This window comes from Cibotium barometz, chromosome 18, assembly GCF_041138505.1.
Source record: "Cibotium barometz isolate CiBa-2024 chromosome 18, ASM4113850v1, whole genome shotgun sequence".
Lineage (NCBI taxonomy): Eukaryota > Viridiplantae > Streptophyta > Polypodiopsida > Cyatheales > Cibotiaceae > Cibotium > Cibotium barometz.
The window spans coordinates 59,189,327-59,211,064 of record NC_141063.1 but is presented as its reverse complement, the minus strand read 5'-3'; the positions used below and the strand labels follow the sequence as shown (position 1 = coordinate 59,211,064).

Sequence of the window (21,738 nt, the reverse complement as noted above, 5' to 3'; positions counted from 1 at the left end):
ACAGCTGTAAGACTGCAGGCCGTACAGAACAGGTGGCGGCTGTGGTTGCAAGCGGCGTTGGCGACCAGAGTACGGGCGGCTGCAGTTCTGTTGCAGGCAGGTACAAACGACAGCTGCAGGTACAGTCCACGTGGCAGCTGTACGACTGCGGTGTACGGACAGAACAGGTTCAAGCGGCACTGATTCAGGCTGCGCTGGCAGGTTCAGGCTGCGCTGATTCAGGCTGCGCTGCTGTGCAGGTACTGATCTGTACGGTACAGGCGGCTGCAGAGACTGTACGGACAGGTACAGTAGGGTTTTACTGACCTGTACGGACAGGTACAGCTGGTTCCAGTTCTGTTGAGACCTAAACAATAGTGGGTGGTGCATCTCCAACTACAGGCAGAGCTTTATCAGAGCTTATTTGGTGTATCAGTCAAGTGGTTGCAAGGAGGAAAGTACAGACTGGTACGATTGGCCTCACGAGTGCAGAACCACGCACTAAGATTGGTAAGCTCTGAACTTGTCCATCTTTCTTTCTTTCCATTGGCTTATGTCTACTGCAGAGTCATGTTATCTGGCCCCTTGTGAGAGGAGGGGTATGGCAGATTGAAAAGGGTGGAAACAGAGATTGGACAGTGGATATATGTTTGTGCTGAGTTGTGGAACCATGTTCATGGGATATGCCAGATGTGTGCTCAAGGCTGCCCGGCTGAATTGTCTTGGTTGTTCAGAGGGAAGCATAGAGTGTTGCTTTTGTGGGACACAGATCTGTGTGTGAATCCTCTATGCTAAGAGGTCTTGTGGGCTGCCAGATTGGACGTACAGGTGTATTCTCCTGGTTGGCTTTGTTGTACTCAGCTTTACATCGTTTTGAATTTGAATAAAGAAATACCGAAAGGGGCGCCAAGCTTTGGGGCCAACAGGTGTCGTTCTCATTTCAGTTTTGGGGCACTCTAGCTCCAATTAAATTTGTTTTTATATTTGGACTACAAGTGGAAGGGTGACTGCTAGTCTACCGCACTTTGGTTTCTACCAGAGGCCGGTTTCAGTACCTGAGATGTCTACCCCGTCCCCACCACCGTGACCAATGAAGTCAGCCACCTCATCAATGTATAGTCCAAATAGTGTAGGAGAGAGCGGGCATCCTTGCTTCACACCTATGGTGCTAGCAATAACATCAAATAGCCCCCCAGGGCATCGTATGCACCCGAGGACTTGCTCATATAAAGCATAGATGCCCCAAACCATCTCTTATGGGATCCCCAATGACTGTAGGCGCTAGAAGAGTCTCTCTCGTGGCACCGTGTGAAATGCTTTGCGGAAATCCACAAAGCAACAGTATAATTTCTTCTCCCACGCCCTAGCCTGACATCTCAGAGTGAATATATGGTCAATCGGACATCTTAGAGTGAATATATGGTCAATGGTGGAGAAAGCTCATCGGAATCCAGCTTGCCCATGTGCTCGCAGTCCCTCCTTCTCTGCATATGAGCTCAACTTTGCCTCGAGCACTGCGCCATAAAGTTTGGCCAATGTATGACCAATCATGATAGTCCTGTAGTTGCTGGGGTCTAACATGTCTCCCGCTTTGTGGAGAGGCACGATGGTGTGCATAGTCCACTCAGCTGGTAGGCCCTCCACTAGTGCCCTATTAAAGAGGTGAGCAACAAAGGGTCCCAGTGTGTCAGCTGCATAAATAAGATGCTCACTCTGTATACCTGTGTGGCCAGCCGATCTCCTATGTTGTAACCGGCAGATAGCTCTCTCTACCATCGAGGCAGTAAAGAAAGTAGAGGTGGTAGGGCGGGACTCCTGTGGTTGTGGTATGGGCGGCTGCTGAGGGATATGGTAGAGGCTCTTTGCATATGTGCGCCATGTGTGTGGATCCTCAATCGGGGTACGAGGGCAAGGCTCTCTCATCCTGCGCCATGCAGTGGCTGCATCTCTGCTCATGAGTAGGTGGTATATATCCCAGTACTGTGCCTCCTCATATGCACGCCTCTTACGCCGTGTGAGGGTCCTCATCTGTCGGCTCGCCTGTCTTTGTGTAATGGTCCCCAGTGCTCTCTGGGCACGAAGGTGTCTATATAGCTCTTTGCACTCATCATCATACCCTCGATTCTGGGGCATGCTCCCAGATCTATCTGTGTGTGCAATGTGTGTATGATGGGGGAAGCTACGGGCGGTGGCCGTATGTAGTAGAGATGATAGCTGGGTGGTGAGTGTGTCTAGAGGTGACATGGGATTCATCTGGAGTAGCACGTCATATACATGATGCTCATATATGTCTGCCAAGTCATGGGTGAAGTAGAAAGTTGTATGCGATGCCTGTGTGGGCTGTGTGGGTGCTGGTGTGGCTCGCCAGTGAGGGACAGCAAGAGGTGTGTGTGATCCGCACCAATAGGACAGGGGGGGATGGTGAAAGATGTCACTACCTGTGTGGCCTCCATGGACCCCATGATGTAGTCCACTGTGCTACCCCCCCCCCCCCCCCCCCCGATCGTGGAAAGCATGTCGGTGCTCCTGAATCCTGCCACTGTCTCATCCCGTTATAAATAACGGGATGGTGTCGGGCTCCCAGCTCAAGTAAGTGATCACCATATCTGGTGTTATCCGGCCCCATGTCCTCTGACACCTTGCAAGCTCCCGTGTCCTCCACCTCTAGTGTGTGCATCACCTCGGGGTGCTCGAAATCATAAATGTCGCACTGTCGGCTCTTTGTCCGTGCATTGAAGTCCCCCATAAGGAGGACTTCCCCCTGGTTGGAGTAGTGTGTGATCTCATCTGAAAAGGCTGCATATGGTGACTCTCCCAATGGCCTTGTGTCCTCCTCCTCTCTACTCTCCTCCTCTGCTGTCATGGCATATCTTGATCCTCTAGGAGAGAAGTAGCATAGAGCAATGTATAACACCCTGTCTGTCAAGAGCTGCAGTCTGATCCACATGTATCTAGCCTCCTTGTCACGTGCTACCACCTGTAGGCGCTCCTGTAGCTCTCGCTTGAAGAGTACCGCTATACCTCCAAATCCTCTCGATGTGCTCTGCCGTGTGGTCCCCCCTGTATGTAAACTCCCACTGATAGCCCTCTACTTTGGGTAGCCCCCTCTCTGGGCTCTGGTGCGTCTCTATAAGTAGTATGATGTCCCGTCCCTCCATGACCTCCTCCATCCTCCCAGGATGTGTCCAAAGTGCTCCATTGCAGTTCCAAACTGCTATGTGTATTTGTGAATCTGGATCCTCCATAGCCGGTGTCCCATAGGCCACGTGGCGCTAATCGGTGGCCTTGCCATCGATGATGACACGGCCATCGCGATAGAATGCTCTCTTGCCCTCTTTCCAGGCCTGTAGGACTCTCGGCATGCATGTTTTCATGTGTTCTATCTGCATCCTTGTAAGGTCGTCATCCAAATAGATGGGATCTCCTTGTAATCCTCGTAGAATCACCCTCTTTCTCATGAAGGTGACCCTCTCCGTCTCTCCTGCAAACTGTAGGATGAGGGCTTGCTTGCGTGTTGAGTCTTTCCCGGCTCTCCATGCTTTGGTGAAGGGGAGAAGGTCCTCTTCCCTATAGCTGAGCTTCATGCATAGAAGCTGTCCATCTTTCTCGGGAGTGGAGTCGGCCTGTGACTCGAATGATGAGGCGGTGGGCATGCCTCATCTTCTCCTCCTCAATGGTGGTGTTAATGATTTGGTGTTCTTCCCTTTGAGTCTCCTCCCTCACTTCTTTACGGATGTTCTTCTTCACCACTTCAACCCATCCTGACTGCTTGGCTTCGAGTTTTCCCTCCATGTCCTTTGTGATCTCGTTGGAGATCTCTTCTTTGATGGCCGTGAGAGTGTTGTCATTGATCTCCCCTTCTTCCTTCTCGGTGTTCTTGACGGCTACCAGTTCCACTTTCAATGCACTCACCTCCTCCTTGAGTGCCGTGTTCTCTTGTTCAAGGTCCGTGACCCGTGCTTCGAGGGCCATGATGTGCCGGTGGAATTTGTTCTCCACCTCATTGAGGTTGGAATCGAATGTCTTCTTGTTCTCCTTGAATAGTGCCTTCATTGTCGTCTCGAGGGCCTCGAGCTTCTCTTGGAGACTCGGAGCCATCCTCGAGATTATTTTGCCACGCTTCCCACATGCAGGGAGGAGAGAGAGAGAGAAAGAAAGAAAGAAAGAAAGAAAGAAAGTTATATTAACGTCCACGGGAGGCCGAATCCGACCGATGGGACAGATCAGGTACATCCATTTACATTCCACTCTGGGTATCGATGCCAAAGAGGCATAAAACTGAAAAAAAATAACTCAAAATGAACTCTTAAGACTCTTAAGAGTTTAAATTACAATGGGTTCTATTACATCTAGTTCGAAATTGAGGTTCAAAATAAAAATAGCTATATTTCATCCATGGATGGATTTGCTCTTGAGGGGGGTGGGGTACGGAATTCCTTAATGATTGCTTGCCCTCCTCTGTATATTGCCCATTTGCCATTCTTTCTTGCTTCATTAACTTTATTCAGCTCTGCCGATCTGTTCTTGAGTTGTAGCGGGGTGAGTTCATCAGCTATCCATACCTTTGTCCCTTGGAGAGACCTTGTTTGCTTCATCACTGCTATTTTCTCATTGTTGTCCATATAGGAGACTTTTGCCTGTGTACCCTTTACTATAATAGAGATAGGGTCTCCTAAGTCCACGAAGGGGAGTACTTTGCTCAGTTGTGCTGTAAGTACATCTGTATCTAATATGTAGTCTTCTCGAAGCTCTTGAGCTATGTTTGCCCTATCCCAGCCTTGAGGAATACCACCGACTCTGATTACCTTTTTGTTACTTTCCATTCGTTCCTTTTCTTTGACTGCTGATATGACTTCTTTAACAAAATCTTGTGAGTTAACTGAATTTACCTTTGAAACATGGTTTGTCGTTTCTGTTTGTAGTGTTGTAGGTATGGGTCCTTCTCGTGCTTCCTCTTGCTTCATCTTCATGGCTTGCACTTGCACTTTAAGTTCGTTGATTTGTTCATCTTTCTTGATAGTCTCGTGTTTCAAGGCTGCTAATTCTCCCTGGAGTTTCTTCAGTTCTTGCATGAGGTAGGCTTCCCATGGTGTCGGCTTGCTCACGGGTGGAGGAATGGGCGGTAATCATGAAGCGGTGACTGAGGCAAAAGACTTCTTACTTCCCATGTGTTGCTGCTGATAAAGGAGAGGGCTGTTGGTAGAACGAGTCTCCCCTCAAGGGTACCCTCTCCCCTTTGGGGGAGAGCTCTGGGATTGAAATCTCAGGTACGACTGTACACATTCTATAATATGCTGATGATATCATTCTTGTGTCGGATACTCGGACACAGCTACAAAGGCATCTACAGGCCCTGGATACTTTCTGTGCGGAGCGAGGACTCACAGTGAACCTTGAGAAAACCAAGGTTATGGTATTTCATACATCAGCAGCAGTCAGATGCCAGACTATCCTTACACTAGCCCAGGGACAAGTAGAGGTGGTGGGCTCATATGTATACCTTGGGGTCACATTTACCAGCTCATCAGGGAGATTCTCTATGGCACAGGCAGCCAGAGACAAAGTGACATGAGGGTACGCAGCACTAGCAATTTTGGAACGCCAGTGTCACCAGGCACACTTCCAGGAGCCCCGTACTAAGGGGTGGCTATTTGATACACTAGTTACTCCAGCATTGATGTATGCAGCAGCAGTATGGGCACCAGGTTTAGCTACATCCTCATGGACACAGATAGAGCGCCCTCAGATTTTGATGCTCTCACGGATGATCCGCAGCAAACCTTCAGTACCACATGATATCCTTTGAGCGGAGTTTGCTGTACCACCTATGTTAGTAGAGGCCATGTTCCAGACTATATCTTTTATACACAGGATGCGGGAGCTCCCACTAAATCGGGTATCTCGGGCTGCTTTTGAGGCATCCAGACAGCTTGCTGAGGAGGGACATACTTGGTCATGGTACTCCCAGGTGGTACAGTGGATATCATCACAGGATTGATATTGACAGATTACCACCCTTACAGTATGACCTAGCTGCACTACACAGACGCCTCTCTCAGACAGAGAAGAACAGAGTCATGAGACATGACATTTGGCAGGGCCACATACAGGGCTATCTCCCAGTCAGCCACTCCCGACGAAGATGCTCTACTACAGAGACCACTTCTTGAGCACCTCCACAGACGGCTTCATCCAGTGACCACGATACCTGGAGGTCCACTTATCACATGGAGCCAAAGTAGCGACTACACCAACTAGAGATCAAGACTGGGAGAGCAGCACACATCCCTCGAGCAGAGCGCATTTGCAGATTATGCCAGACGGGGGTAGAGAAAGAGGAGCATTTTGTTTGCTAGTGTGGTGCTTTGCAGGAGATCAGGGCATGCTATCCTGAGGTTTTTAGAGGGACCACATCACTTAGACAGATCTGGGAGAGATCGGACCAGAGACAACTAGGCAGACTACTACTAGCACTACAGAGACACAGGGAGATCTTACTTCAGACACCCGCACATCATAGCGGAGGAAGACAGTCCCAGTTGACCCACGTCTTCCAGAGATTGGCACCAGTAGCCCAGCCACACACATTGGGAGCGACATCTCAACGAGCGGAGGAGATTCGAGCTAGGCAACGACCCAGACTAGCCGGCTACCAGACACCACGGCTACACCACAGAGAGATCGCGGCCATCCGGTCTCGACACCAGCAGGACGTCCAGGAGCAGCTGGCACATTTTCGCTCTGATCCAGGACGCATGTTCCATACATTTACGGCATCCTCTGATGTCGAGCCCGTATCTCTGTGATCTTCCTCTGATGTAGTCTGGGAGTCTGGTAGCTTGGTGCTCTCGGTCTACGTCTAGCTCGGAGGTCCGCAGCGTGCTGAAGTGTAACCCCCTCTTGTGTCAGGGTAGAGAGAGAGATGAAATTAAATGTTATACTAACGTCTTCAAAAGGCCAAAGTGACCTATGAGACCAGAGAGAGAGAGAGAGGGGAGAGAGAGAGAGAGAAGGGAATAGGGAACTTGCACAATACACCACATTGAGCGGGGAAGTGGTCCCATCCCCTTTCAGGAATTTATTCAGGAACAATACACGGGCACGCTGGCCAGCATCAATACAATCAATGAATACAAAACAAACAGATATGCCGATGTAGGATATCCAAGTCGATGTCGATGTCGAGGCACAAGATCTCTGATGCTGAGCACACCACGGGGGATGACCCACAAGTATCCCTCATCGGGCTAGTACTAGATCCAAAATCCAAATCCAAGTCTAGATCCAAATTCCAAGTCCAATGTAACCAAGACCGCGTACGAGGAACACAAGTGATGTATGTGTAAATAGCAAAGTTTTAGATGCCCAAAATAGCGTTGCTCCGGTTGATGAAGGTGGTACACAAATGGCGGTGGAGTTACTGAGCGAAGCTGCCGAAGGAGGCACAAGCGGCGGTGCTCAAAGGCAACAGGCGGGCGGAATAGGCGTTGGTGAGCGGTGGAGGCAGGTGTAACTGGCGCTATACGGCAGCGCGGTGGTGGATCCGGTGGTGCTACAGAGAAAACAGCGCACAACAAGGCAGCACGGTGGCGTTGTAGGGAAGTTGTACTAGCGGTGGCGTTTCAGGGAAATGTTGTAGGCGCAGCTGGCGGCACAAGGCGGTGACCCAGCTGCGCCGGTGTAGTTGAAGAGGATGATGGAGACAATCCTTTTACTCTCCAGAAAGTTGATCTTCACAGAGTTGATCTCCACCAAATTGATCTATATCATCAAAAGGGATACATGCTTCTTTTATACTTGAAGGGGGTCCTTGCATGCTTTGCTTTTGTCTCTTCTCTTTTAAATATTTTAATAATAATTAAATATGGCCAAAGTTCTTGATTTATTCTTTTCTAGCTTCAGGGCCTTGCTTTTGGCCCTTGAGCTACTTTTTGGCTTTTAGCTTTTTGATTCAGCTTAGTCTCCTCTTTCCAAAGGTGCCCTTGGCTCGCAATCAACTTAGTTTGACTTTTTTACTTTTCCTTGCTGTTGACCAAAACTAGTGCTTTTTCTTGTGCCAACTTCATGAACCCTGTTTCCATGCTTTCATCAATCTGTCCATGTGTTTGGGCATAAGTTCCATAATGTGAAAAAGAGCTAGGAGGGTCAAATAGTTACAGGGAGAGAAAAGGTGGTGATTGACGCCACACGTGTGGACGTGTACTGCTGTACGATTGCTGAAAAATCGAGTGCTGAAACTCTGTACAGCGAGCGGAAGGTAGTCCAGCAGCTGTACCCGTTATTTGTACGGACAGTACTGGGAGAACACCCATCTGCTGTTCGGCCTACACACAGTCGTCCTCAGCACTTGTATGGCCAGCGTAGAGAGAGAGGGTTGTATGGATGTTGTACCACTGTACGGCCAACGTAGAGAAAGTCCGTACGGCTGCGCCAAGAGTGAAAGAAAGAAGAAAGAAAGATATATTAACGTCTGCAAAAGGCCAAAATTGGCCTATGAGACAAACAAGTAGTACAATGATGTTCCTCCAGTCATCAAGAGGAAAATGTGGAGTGAGAATAAAATGTACAAGTATGACAACATGACCATAGGGGACTCAATGGTGGTGTACAAACGAGAGGGTGTGGATGGAGTACTAGGGCTACTAATGCATCTCTATATGCTGAAGGGGTGATACAAGTATGATATGTTATCTACTCCTAACTCCATCTAGTCCCATAGTCTGGGTACAATATGTCATACATCCGATCTGAGGATGCCGTAAATGTATGGAACATGCGTCCTGGATCAGAGCGAAAATGTGCCAGCTGCTCCTGGACGTCCTGCTGGTGTCGAGACCGGATGGCCGCGATCTCTCTGTGGTGTAGCCGTGGTGTCTGGTAGCCGGCTAGTCTGGGTCGTTGCCTAGCTCGAATCTCCTCCGCTCGTTGAGATGTCGCTCCCAATGTGTGTGGCTGGGCTACTGGTGCCAATCTCTGGAAGACGTGGGTCAACTGGGACTGTCTTCCTCCGCTATGATGTGCGGGTGTCTGAAGTAAGATCTCCCTGTGTCTCTGTAGTGCTAGTAGTAGTCTGCCTAGTTGTCTCTGGTCCGATCTCTCCCAGATCTGTCTAAGTGATGTGGTCCCTCTAAAAACCTCAGGATAGCATGCCCTGATCTCCTGCAAAGCACCACACTAGCAAACAAAATGCTCCTCTTTCTCTACCCCCGTCTGGCATAATCTGCAAATGCGCTCTGCTCGAGGGATGTGTGCTGCTCTCCCAGTCTTGATCTCTAGTTGGTGTAGTCGCTACTTTGGCTCCATGTGATAAGTGGACCTCCAGGTATCGTGGTCACTGGATGAAGCCGTCTGTGGAGGTGCTCAAGAAGTGGTCTCTGTAGTAGAGCATCTTCGTCGGGAGTGGCTGACTGGGAGATAGCCCTGTATGTGGCCCTGCCAAATGTCATGTCTCATGACTCTGTTCTTCTCTGTCTGAGAGAGGCGTCTGTGTAGTGCAGCTAGGTCATACTGTAAGGGTGGTAATCTGTCAATATCAATCCTGTGATGATATCCACTGTACCACCTGGGAGTACCATGACCAAGTATGTCCCTCCTCAGCAAGCTGTCTGGATGCCTCAAAAGCAGCCCGAGATACCCGATTTAGTGGGAGCTCCCGCATCCTGTGTATAAAAGATATAGTCTGGAACATGGCCTCTACTAACATAGGTGGTACAGCAAACTCCGCTCAAAGGATATCATGTGGTACTGAAGGTTTGCTGCGGATCATCCGTGAGAGCATCAAAATCTGAGGGCGCTCTATCTGTGTCCATGAGGATGTAGCTAAACCTGGTGCCCATACTGCTGCTGCATACATCAATGCTGGAGTAACTAGTGTATCAAATAGCCACCCCTTAGTACGGGGCTCCTGGAAGTGTGCCTGGTGACACTGGCGTTCCAAAATTGCTAGTGCTGCGTACCCTCATGTCACTTTGTCTCTGGCTGCCTGTGCCATAGAGAATCTCCCTGATGAGCTGGTAAATGTGACCCCAAGGTATACATATGAGCCCACCACCTCTACTTGTCCCTGGGCTAGTGTAAGGATAGTCTGGCATCTGACTGCTGCTGATGTATGAAATACCATAACCTTGGTTTTCTCAAGGTTCACTGTGAGTCCTCGCTCCGCACAGAAAGTATCCAGGGCCTGTAGATGCCTTTGTAGCTGTGTCCGAGTATCCGACACAAGAATGATATCATCAGCATATTATAGAATGTGTACAGTCGTACCTGAGATTTCAATCCCAGAGCCTCCTCCGTGTATGATGTAGTCTGCTACCTCGTCGATGTATAAGCCAAAGAGTGTCGGGGAGAGAGGGCAGCCCTGCTTCACACCAATGGTGCTGGCAATCATGTCTGATAGTCCCCCTGGGCATCTAACTCGTCCAAACACTTGCTCATATAATCTCTAAATCCCCCACATCATGTCGGGGGCATATGGTGAAGATATTTGCGGCACAAGTGTTCAAACACCATGGTATACCTAAATCCATTGTGGGGGATAGATATCCCAGGACTACAAGCCTCTTTTGGAGAGCTCTATAGTATGACAATATGGGCACTAAGCTGGACTTTCTCGTTGGCTTTTCACCCCCAAACAGATGGGCAAAGTGAGGCTGCAAATTCAGCTGTGTTGGATCTTCTCAAATGATATGTTGCAGATCAGAAAACAACCTGGGAAAGGGCCATCCTATGGTGATCTTCTCAAACAACACCATGCATGCCTCCACGACAAAGGCCGCGTTTGAAATTGTTTATGGCAAAGTGATATTTCCGCCCGTCCTATCACGTTTGGTGGCTGGCGCATCTCTCCCTTGCTCTCTATTTGAAAATCGATTAATTTCCCTGTTGTAGCTGCCTATGTGCCTACTGTACCTGCCGTGTACTTGCTGTGGCCCGTGGGCACCTACTGTACCTGCTGTAGCTACCTTCTGCACCTTCTGTACCTGCTGTGTACTTGCTGTGGGCACCTGCTGTAGCTACCTTCTGCACCTTTTGAACCTTCTGTACCTGCTGTGTACTTGCTGTGGGCACCTGCTGTAGCTGCTTTCTGCACCTTCTGTACCACTTCTTGTGGCATCTACTGTACCTGCTGTGGCTGCCTTCTGTACCTGCTGTGTACTTGCTGTGGGCACCTACTGTACCTGATGTGCTGACTGTACCTGCAAGTACAAACTGAAACCCTAACTGTACCGGCAAGTACATATTGAAAACCCTAACTACACCTGCAAGTACAAGCTGAAACCCTAACTGTACCTGATTTGTCAGGCATTTTCTGCTCTGAAAATCAGTTTAAGTAGACATTAATTCACTCAAAGAAAATATTTAATGCAAATGTTAAGTAAGCTGACACTTTGCATCGGGTCAACAATACCTATCTCTTGTCAATACCTCTGAATTGGTCAAAACTGGCGGAAAACAGTCAAGAATGTAGGGAAATCTGGTCTTTCTTTGAAAGGCTCACAATGGCCAGCAAGGTTTTTCCTGTGGTGGAGGTGATGCAGAAGTGTTTTCTACCTTTCATGCACTTCACCCATATGGTGACAAGTCTGTACCAGGCTGACCTGCCAGACTCGGGCTTTGTGCAGGATCTCTAGCAAAGTATATTGCGAGTCTCTAGCAAAGTCTGTTTGTAGGCTGTATAGAATGAGCATTGCAGTGTCTATGCAAAAAATGCGACACAAGAACCATTGCCAGTGAGTACGCATTGGGGTGAGCTTTAGGAGATCCAAACAAGCTTGCAAGCATGCAGGATAGTTGCTGCAGGTAAGGCTTTTGTAAAGGGTACAGGCTACAGCTGAGACCAAGATCATGCATAAAGCTGTGTCATAAAGTGGTGACCACCAATTCAAGGGCATGGCTTATAGAGATGCAGGCTTCTTGTGGGGCATATGAGCAGCGAGCTGTTTTTTTCTTTTTTAGCAAAGTCTGTTTGTAGGCTGTACACAATGAGCATTGCAGTGTCTATGCAAAAAATGTGACACAAGAACCATTGCCAGTAAGTACGCATTGGGGTGAGCTTTAGGAGATCCAAACAGGCTTGCAAGCATGCAGTATAGTTGCTGCAGGTAAGGCTTTTGTAAAGGGTACAGGCTACAGCTGAGACCAAGGTCATGCATAAAGCTGTGTCATAAAGTGGTGACTCCACCAATTCAAGGGCATGGCTTATAGAGATGCAGGCTTCTTGTGGGGCATATGAGCAGCGAGCTGTTTTTTTCTTTTTTTGGACAGTGAAATCCTTGTTTGTATTAGCTTTTGCAAGGATCCATGTGATTTGTACATAATTCCTGTTTAAATTTTTTATTTTTTGCTGAGCTATTTTTTTGAATTGTGCCTTTCAACAGGCTTGATAGCTTGGTTGGCCTCTTTAATGTTGGTTGCCAGCCTTCTGCATCTGCTGATCCCTTCGGCCTTCGGAGAAGTGCCTATGGACTTGTATGTTTTGCTTAGAATGTATTTGAAATGCAGTGAAAATCCCCCTTTCTCTTCCCTCTTTTTTTCCCTCCTTTGTCTCGTGATAACTACTGCCTTGAGTGTGTTTCATTTATGCAGGTCCAAGCACTAGTGGAAAACAAGAAGAATCTAGATCTACAAAAAGCATTGCAAATTGCTGCATCTGTACAACCACTTCCTGTTGCTGAATCCAATAATCATGAGGTGACCCAATGTGACGGTTTTTCCCTTCTGCAATTGATCGACTGTGCCCAAGGAGCCAGTTTCTGGTGATCTTAACAATGCCTGTATCTCCTTGGTGTAGGTTCTCACCTTTGTGACAAGAAGGCTAGAGCAGCTTTTGGTAAGTTATGCCATTTCACTGGCAGCCACGTAGCTTGTTTAATCTTAGTATCACAGCAATCATTTCACCAACCTTGCTTATGGAGCAGATAGATGAAGGAGCCAATGTCGAGATTGTGAGGGCCATTATCTCAGAGCGTGGCAGTGATCCCTGGCTAGCTTCTGAGTCAGTAAAGCAGGTATAGAGACTAAGAGAACACAAACTTAATTCTCTTGAGTAAGAAAGGTAGTTTTCTGGTTGTGACGAGTGAATTGGAGTTTGTGACTACCAGGTTCTTGTGAATCTCTAGGTTCTAATGCTAAGAGTGTTTTCTGCTAGTTGGAGGAGCTATCCAAGGGCGACTTGCTAAAAAGAGTTGTTGTTGCTTATTCTCGGCCCACACGTATTGTACGTCCAGAGCTTGTTGATCTGTCATGGGAGGTAATGCTTCCTTTGATCAATAAAGAACTTTTCTTTAGTTTGCCAGTGTCCATGTTTCACCTACTTCAAGTGATGTTTCTCCTGGATCCCTAGAGGACTGCTTGTTGGCAAGGATCAATCTTGGGATTGAAAGGTCGGAAGGTTCCTCCCAGCAATGATGCCCTCTAGAACTAACAACGTATACTTTTCTCGAGGGGAAGGAGGGAGGGGGGATGATGAGTGGAAACAGTTGATGTCCAGGCAAATTCTCAGCACTTGGGCTCACTGACGCAGGTAGATAAGCAGTTTTTCCAGCAACCGGAGGAAGAGGCTTTATGGACGGCATACAAGCAAGCAGCTTTGCAAGTAAATCCAGGTGATGAGAACAATGCTGACCAATTAGCCTCTAATAATAAGATACCATTCATATCATTTGTATGATGGATTAATTTTCCCACGGTGCTACTTAACAACCACAAGCAGTTGACTGTGTCGACTAGCAGCCACGACATGCTGTCTGCACTGTTGTCCTGGCAATAACCAAGTTATGGCTGTTTTCTAGCAGTTGTGGGGTTGGATGTATTCATAAAAGCTTCAGCTGAGTTAATTGAACCACTGGAAAATTATTTCAGCAAAGTTTTTGTGCTGGTGGTAAGTGCCTGTTAAGGTTTGTTTTTTTAAAACTTTTTGGTCATATATGGTGGTTGCATGTGGATATTGCTGCTGTGTATCATGCTATCAAGTGATGGCCTTGGCTGCCGTGTCTTGTGAACACTTGGAAGTTCCTGTGGTTTAAATATTCTATCTTGTGTTTCTGACTTGCAGGAAGACGAGAATCTGCAGAAGAACAGATTGGCATTACTGCGAAAAATTGCAGAATTGCCCAAAGGCATAGTTGATTTCTCTGCTTTACCAGGTTTTTGACATGTCCTTGTAAGTTCCCAACATCATTTTGCCATGCAACAAAACCACTTTTTGATGCTGAGCTTGTAACACGCTACTGAGGCGGTTTTTTCTTGCTTGCCGTGTAATCACTATAAAATGTACTTTTATGAGTGATACAGTTTAGTCAACAACATCAGTCTTGTCTCCAGCTGCAGCACAGCAGCAGTTGCAGGTAATTGAGCCGGTACTTCATTTGCAAAGGAAGGTGTCTCAAGGATGACAGTCATGTTTTTGAGTCTCGGTGACAGCAGGCTCACATACCATGCCTGAGTGGGTATAATGAGGCCGCCTGCTTTTTCTGGTCACCTCAGCAGCAGGAGAAAGATTGGCTACTATCCTCAAGTTCCTCTTGATGCCTGTCCTCATTAGCCACCGAATCGCTGTTTATGTTGGAAGCCTCCTGCAAGCAGGCTAAAAAGGGACAGTTCAAGCCCACTTGCTCGAATGTACCTGAGACCCATTTGGGAAGAAAAAGTCAAAGCTAGCATCTGTCCTTTGCCATGCGGTCAGTTAGTGCTCATGCGCACTTTTAGTGACCACAATACACAACCCTTTATTGGACCCAGAGCTTATGACAAATGCTCTTGTAAATGGAAATTTTGGTATAAATAATTTTATGAATTTCTCTCTTCACTTTCAAATAGAGAAGCCCCTGTTAATGTTGTGCCCCTGCCTCTCTTGCTTTCATACTCGTGTGCGTTTTGTTTGACATTAATATAAGTCTCAGTACTTGCGCCATTTCACCATTTCAGATCAATGGGATGCCTATAGTAGTGTCATGCATGGTGTAGTGACTACAATAAATTTGGTAAATTTGTTAGACAATGGGAACTAGATGTGTTGTAAAAAATAAAATGTACTTTTTAGACAATGGGAACTAGATGTGTTGTAAAAAATACAATGTACTTTTAACAATGAGTATATTACTCTAGATCTTGGCTTCTTCTTCTAGATGTGGGTCTCAGGTGTCCACTTTGTTGCACTTGGATCCCTTTGTCTAGGGAGACAGGGTGGAACGTGCGTGTTACTTGATCCGTCAAGTAGAGGCATTCGGGTGAGGACTATCTTGTGATTGTTGAGGAGGGGCTCCATCTTGAGTCATATAAAAGAAACTTGTGATGGTGGGTTGTGAGGAATTTAGGGTTTGTCTATGTGCCTCTTTGCCTAGTTGATCTTTGTGGGGTTTTAGCTTCATCATGTGCCAGGCAATCACTGATAGAGAGAGAGAGAGAGAGAAAGAGAGAGAGAGAGTCATATTAACGTCCGTGGAATGCCTTGAAGGCATATGGGACCAAAAGACATGACATCACAATCATTACAATCCACTTCGGGGTTTAGGGTTATGAGAGAGAAGAAGAAGAAGAAGAAGCACTTTTTAACGTCGTAGGAACAATCCCAAGAGACCAAATATGATCTATCTGACGAAGGAGTGAGATTCGAACACAAGACATGTTGAATAACAACTCCATGAACTAACCGATCTACCACACATTGGGTGAGAGAGAGAGAGAGAGAGAGAGAGAGAGAGAGAGAGAGAGAGAGTTATAGTAACATCTATAAAAGACACCAAGGGTTAGTTGAGACAATAAGTACAATGGTACCATGGATATACTAAGCCATGGAAGAGCCGAAAAGGAAATGAAAAAAAATGGGAAAAATTCACCAATGTAGCTTCATCATGTGGAGTGCCAGGCAATCGCTAGGGGAGAGAGAGAGAGAGAGAGAGAGAGAGAGAGTTATAGTAGCATCTATAAAAGACCCCAAGGGTTACATGAAACAATAAGAACAAAGGTACCATGGATATATTGAGCCATGGAAGAGCTGAAAAGAAAATGAAAAAATAGAAAAAAAACACCAATTTATGTATACATCCAGATAGCAGATAATGATCCTATAATCCTTCCTTAGCTAGTACTAATCTCATGGTAGAAAGAGGGTCAGGTCTTTGTGATGGGAGCATGTCACGTTGGTGGAGAACCTTGTGGATCTCCCTCTGTATGGTGTAGGATCTTGATGCTCTCGGTCAGGGGCATCTAGCTCGTAGAAAGGATTGAGATCTCTCGCTACTAGGACTCCTTTGGGACTTGGTCGAAGTGCGTATGGGTGGTGGGTAGTAATGTCAAAGCAATGGACTCTAATGTGGATACTGTCAAAACATGCAGCGGAGATGAAGACAAAATTTGAAAACTCAAAGAGCAAGTGCACTGCAGAAAACACAGCAATAGAGAAGGAGAGAGAGGCACTCTACTATATACACAAGAGAAAACCCATAATACCCAATACAAAGTGTGGGGGCAAGGGGCCATTTTATATGGCCCCTAAGAGCCAGTCGGCTAGCAGAAAAGCCGACAGCAGCTCTACAGGCTAACGACCTGCTCCCACCTCCAGTCGGCCAGCAAACCTCTTTCGGCCAGCACTTAGGGAAAGTCAGGGAGAGGCAGAATCAGTCGGCCAGTGTCTGGACCAACCAAGAGCCGTAGGACAGCCTCCCACACTTGGAAATAATAGGGGAAAATATGGATAGTGGGGAAAAATGAGAAAACACCTAAATCAGGCCACAACGGAGGCCCTGGTGTAAATATACAGACAAGAGATGACTGCTAACACCCCCTCTCAGCTCCTAGATGTGAAACCAACCCCAAGGAGCTAGAGTGCCACCGGAGCAAAGCCTGAGATATAGATTTCGTGAAGAGGTCCACCGTACTGTCCTCCGTCGAACAGAACTCTAGCAAGATGTCATCAACAACGATCTTTTCATGAGAAAAATGCCTCTGGATGACCGTGGGTTCCACTGGTGGAAACGCAATCCTGCCATGTAACCTCTGCAACCTCACCACCTCGCAAGCAGCCCGGTACTCTGCCTCTATCGATGACAAGGCAAAAGATGGCTGCCTCTTACTGCTCCATAAAACTACTCAGCCAAGGAAAAAACTGTAGCCTAATGTCAAGGTCCTCGTGTCTGTCTCTCCTCCCCAATCTGAGTCACACTCCGACCGTGGAGTTTGACTCCATCCATCAACCCCCCTCCTGTGTAAAAGAGTCCAAGATCCTTCGCATGCTGCAGAAACCACAAGATACGCAATCTTGCCTCCCAAAGAGTCATCTGCACACATGAGCTCAACAGCCTCATATCAGGAAGCTCCCATCCAATCTGGTATGCATCAACCAAATCAATGAACCATTCTGCTTCCGAGTCAACGAGGCATCATATTGCTCACAAGGATCAACACCTATTACGGTGGGATGCCAAGTTCTGGAAACCTTTTGAAAACCACTCAAGGCCTTCGAAAACCTGTAACCAACCCCCTCTAAATCCAGAACCACAAAGCCTGGAGAATGTGCAACATCCACCTCCTTCTGCAAGTAATCAACTGTCACTTGCCTGGCCTTCCAATAGGTCCCTGTGGAAAAAACTTCCTCATCTACAGGAGTTTCTTTGTCCCGAATACTACGAGACATCAGAGCATAGGTTACCTGTAAAGTTTCCTCTGACTGACGAACACAAGAACTACCAACATCTGTACTGGAAAGTTCATGCCAACTGCTGCCATCAACTAGCAAGCTATCCACCATCTGGTCCGAGAAAGCCTGCACCTGCAGCGTATCCATGCCTAAGTGGCCATTACCAAACTGCCACTCGTCACAAAACTGAGGACCTAGGAGAGAGAGTGTTGAAAGTTTGTAAACTCCATTCTCCACTCCGCCTTCCCAAACTACCTAGTTGTGGCCTTGTCCTGGAGAGCAACAAAATGCTCATCGTATGCCAGTCTTGCAAACCTGATGAACTGACAAACAGATGAACATACAACACCTGGGAGAAATGCTCCCCTCCTCTGTGATCAGGAACTATCTCCAACCTGCCCTCACTGTGAACTGGGATAGTGGATGTATCCCCAGTAAGAATGTGACCAGAATACCTATAGAGATCCTATAAAGCCGAACGGGAAGGAGTCATGTGCCTGGAAGCACCACTGTCTAGAATCCACTCCCGAGTATCCGTAGCGGAGAGTCCTCCAACCTCCTCCCTACACGAAGAAAATGAAACACTGGTGTCCATAACCTCCATGTGCACAAAAGTTGGATTCTTTTCACGGTTGCTGCTGAGGATTCGGCACCCTTCTCGGTGCTCCGCTTGGGACACTGCCTCCAATAGTGGCCTTTCTCGCCACAATCATTACAAGTCCTCTCTGCCTTCAGTTTCTCGCAGTCTTGAGTTGGACTTCCTCTCAGAAGACCTCCGGTGAAGCCTTCCCTTTGCCTTTGTTATTACGGCCTTTCGACTGTTGGCCAGTTAACGCCTTCGAACCTCCGCCCTGTGGAGGGTGCGTGAATCTTTCCTCCTGGTCCAAGACCATGGGCACAAGCTCCTCCCATGTGATGGTGCTGAGCCTACCATTGGTAATCAAAGAAGAGTAAAATGCTGAGTACTGAGAGGGCAAATGCGACAGCAACGTAGTGGCCATATCCTCCGATGATATCTCTTTCCCAACCTGGAGAACTTCTTACTGAAGAGCTTGCAGCTTGTTGATGTGCTCCTGCATCGTCGACGACTTTGCAGGATTCATCACTCGCATCTGTACTTCCAAGGAGATTCTCTTCATGGGTGATACCCTGTTATATAGAGAAGCCAAATGCTGCCATATACCTCTGGCCAACGTCATATGCTTGATATGATTAATTACCTGCGGTGTGTAATTAAGAAAAATGAAGGAACGGACCCTGGCATTGACACGATCCCATAACTGTGCCTGTACCTCACGTTCCTTCCCAATCAAGGGTAACTCCCCTTCCTCAACTTCGGCCGTGGAACCCCAACAATGAAATCAGCAAGGTCGTAAGACTCCAAAACAGATTCCATCATTACCTTCCGTATGCCGTAGTTGTTCCCGTCCAACTGACGATCCACTGGGAACGTGGGGAGTGTCGGGATCTTCACATGCTTTTCAGCCTCAAGTAAATCTGCCATTGTGGGGGTGTAACTGAAAAGGGTGGGTGGATGGGAAAAAAGAAGAACTTAAACCTGCAAGTGGCTATCCAGCAAATCAGCCCGCCTTCCTCTTGCTTCTCCTCTTCCCGAACAATCCAAAACAGTCCACCAATCAGCAACAAAAAAGCTCCCCTCTTTGCTCACACAGTTCCCAAGATTTATCAAGAGCCTAGAGCTCTGATACCATGTTAGAATATGCAACGGAGATGAAGACAAAATCTGAAAGCTCAAGAGCAAGTGCACTGCGGAAAAACACAGCAATAGAGAAGAAGAGAGAGAGGCGTGTAACTCTACTATATACACGAGAAAATCCGGAATACCCAATACAAAGTGTGGGGCTAAGGGGCCATTTATATGGCCCCTAAGAGCTAGTCGGCCAGCCCAAAACGCAGCCGACAGCAGCTACAGGCTCACGACCTGCTCCCACCTCCAGTCGACCAGCAAACCTCTGTCGGCCAGCACTCAGGGAAGGTCAAGGAGAGGCAGAATCAATTGGCCAGTGTCTGGACCAACCAAGAGCCACATGACAGCCTCCCACACCTAGTAAAAATAGGGAAAAATATGGAGAGTGGAAAAATATGAGAAAACACCTAAATCGGGCGGGCACACCCACAACAGAGGCCCTGGTGTAAATATACAGACAGGAGATGACTGCTAACAGATACGCATACCACAAAGAATTTTGTGATGGCTCTTTGTGGAAGGTGTGTTGTCTGGGCTCGCCATATCTCTTAGCATGTTATCTCGGCAATACAACTTTGTGTCATTTGAGCTCCATCAAGTACATGCCCAAGCATTTGTGCTCTTCATATTGTATCACGCGTACGAGTGAGGGAGAGAAAAAAAAAAGAAAGAAAGTCATATTAACGTCTATGGAAGACCCCAAGGGTCTATGAGACCATAAGTAATACCATGGTACAATGGATATATTGAGCAAGGGTACTAAATATGTGAAGACCAAAAGGTACTTTGGGTGATCCATGAGTAGATTGAATGTCATTAAAACATAAAAGTGATAAAAGCTAAGTATTTACTATGCGAGCTTTGCATGTACAATGAACAATGCTATCCCATCATGTATCCACATGGAGGACCGCGAGTAAGTAGCATCAATGTAGAGCCCTCAAAGTACCTTTTTATAGGCTTGATTACATTAATCCATTAGATAGGGTGCCGTTCTATAGGCTTAAGTATATCTCCATTAGCCATTCATCATGGACCATAATCTTGATTAGGTTCTCCCTAATAAGCGATGGTTTATGTGGTGAAGAAGTTAAAGAAAGTTTCGCTCCACTATCTTTTGGCGAACAAGTTTATATTTTTTGTAGACCATAAGGCTTTTCTTTACCTTATAAACAAAACCATGTGCTATAGATCGAATTACACAGTGGTTATTACTTCTTCTAGAATTTGATTTCATGATGTCATTTTGCAAAGGGACATCACATGTTAAGAGCTGATGTCAAGACAACTCTACAGGAGAGGGAAAGATGATGTCTTAAGACTCTGCATATGATGCGAGAACGAGTACATTGATATTCTAGAACAAGCTCATGCATGAGTCGTTGTTGGAGAGGAGACACCACAATAAGAACAGTCCTATATAAAGGATTTTTGTGGTCTTCTGTGGGTACCAAAGACACCAAGGATGCCAACTCATGTGCACACTAAAATAACCAAAGCCCAAGAACAAAAGGCCTAAACACGTGTGAATTCCAAAGGAGAATATTCCTAAAATGCTAACCAAAGTTGATGACAAGATAGTGTGGATCCCTAAGCCATGAAAAAGCCAAAAGCCGAAGGGGATGGATTGCCAAACATGATTGCAGCATAGACTGGACCATGAGGATAGCCTCAATCAAGCTAGCACAATAGGTGGTGAGCATTCTTCGCATTGAAGGGAGAGCCAGGATAGATCTCTACAAAGATCCCAAAGTTACTGACATTACCACACGTAGGTCCCATCAAGTCAATAAATGTGATCATCCATAAATGTAAGGCCTCATCCCATCAACCCCCACCATATCCCATCAAGTCGATAAGTGCAATCATCCTCCATAAACTCAAGGCCTCATCCAATCGACCCCCACCATATCCCATCAAGTCGATAAGTGCAATCATCTATACACTCAAGGCCTCATCCAATCAACCCCCACCATATCCCATAAAACCCATAGTCAAGGAAGGAAAAGCTTCGTCAAAAATTGAGGAGGCACTGCAAAAGAAGCTAAAGGCCAGCAATACTATGCACATTCCCATGGACACGACTTCTACCAACTTCGTCAACAGTCAGAGTGTGATTGCCCTCGCTAGCAATCCTATTTTTTCTAACTGTACCAAGCATGTTGGTGTTCATTTTCATTTTACCAAGGAACATGTTGAGCTTGGTACCATCAGGCTCATATACATTCCTATGGGGCGGACAACCATGTCGACATCCTTACAAAGTCCGTCAATCGGCCTATCCTCCTCGAGCGTCTTTGAGAGCGGATCGGCATCGGTCCTCCACCATCACCCTTAGCATCTTGAGAGGGGGACCATCCTCACCATTTGGATTATTTATCATTGTTGTAAAGGGCACATGAGTAAGTGAAAACCC

The 21,738-nt window shown here is 47.0% G+C and overlaps 1 protein-coding gene across 4 annotated transcripts in view; it reads left to right on the top strand.

Moving 5' to 3' along the window:
- The window catches only part of EDD1 (glycine-tRNA ligase), a 199,000-nt gene extending 184,200 nt beyond the window's left edge, over nucleotides 1-14,800 (top strand). Inside the window, exons 29-37 of one of the 4 annotated variants that reach the window (XM_086812812.1) lie at nucleotides 12,357-12,447; nucleotides 12,565-12,669; nucleotides 12,770-12,808; nucleotides 12,897-12,986; nucleotides 13,127-13,228; nucleotides 13,502-13,583; nucleotides 13,773-13,858; nucleotides 14,033-14,140; nucleotides 14,302-14,800. In XM_086812812.1, coding sequence (XP_086668938.1) covers nucleotides 12,357-12,447; nucleotides 12,565-12,669; nucleotides 12,770-12,808; nucleotides 12,897-12,986; nucleotides 13,127-13,228; nucleotides 13,502-13,583; nucleotides 13,773-13,858; nucleotides 14,033-14,131 — 694 coding nt within the window. In that variant the 3' untranslated portion in view covers nucleotides 14,132-14,140; nucleotides 14,302-14,800. Of the gene's footprint in view, nucleotides 1-12,356; nucleotides 12,448-12,564; nucleotides 12,670-12,769; nucleotides 12,813-12,896; nucleotides 12,987-13,126; nucleotides 13,229-13,501; nucleotides 13,584-13,772; nucleotides 13,859-14,032 lie in introns of all 4 variants that reach the window. The other 3 variants (XM_086812814.1, XM_086812815.1, XM_086812813.1) reach the window with 3 other exon arrangements.
- Nucleotides 14,801-21,738: the final 6,938 nt, after the last annotated feature.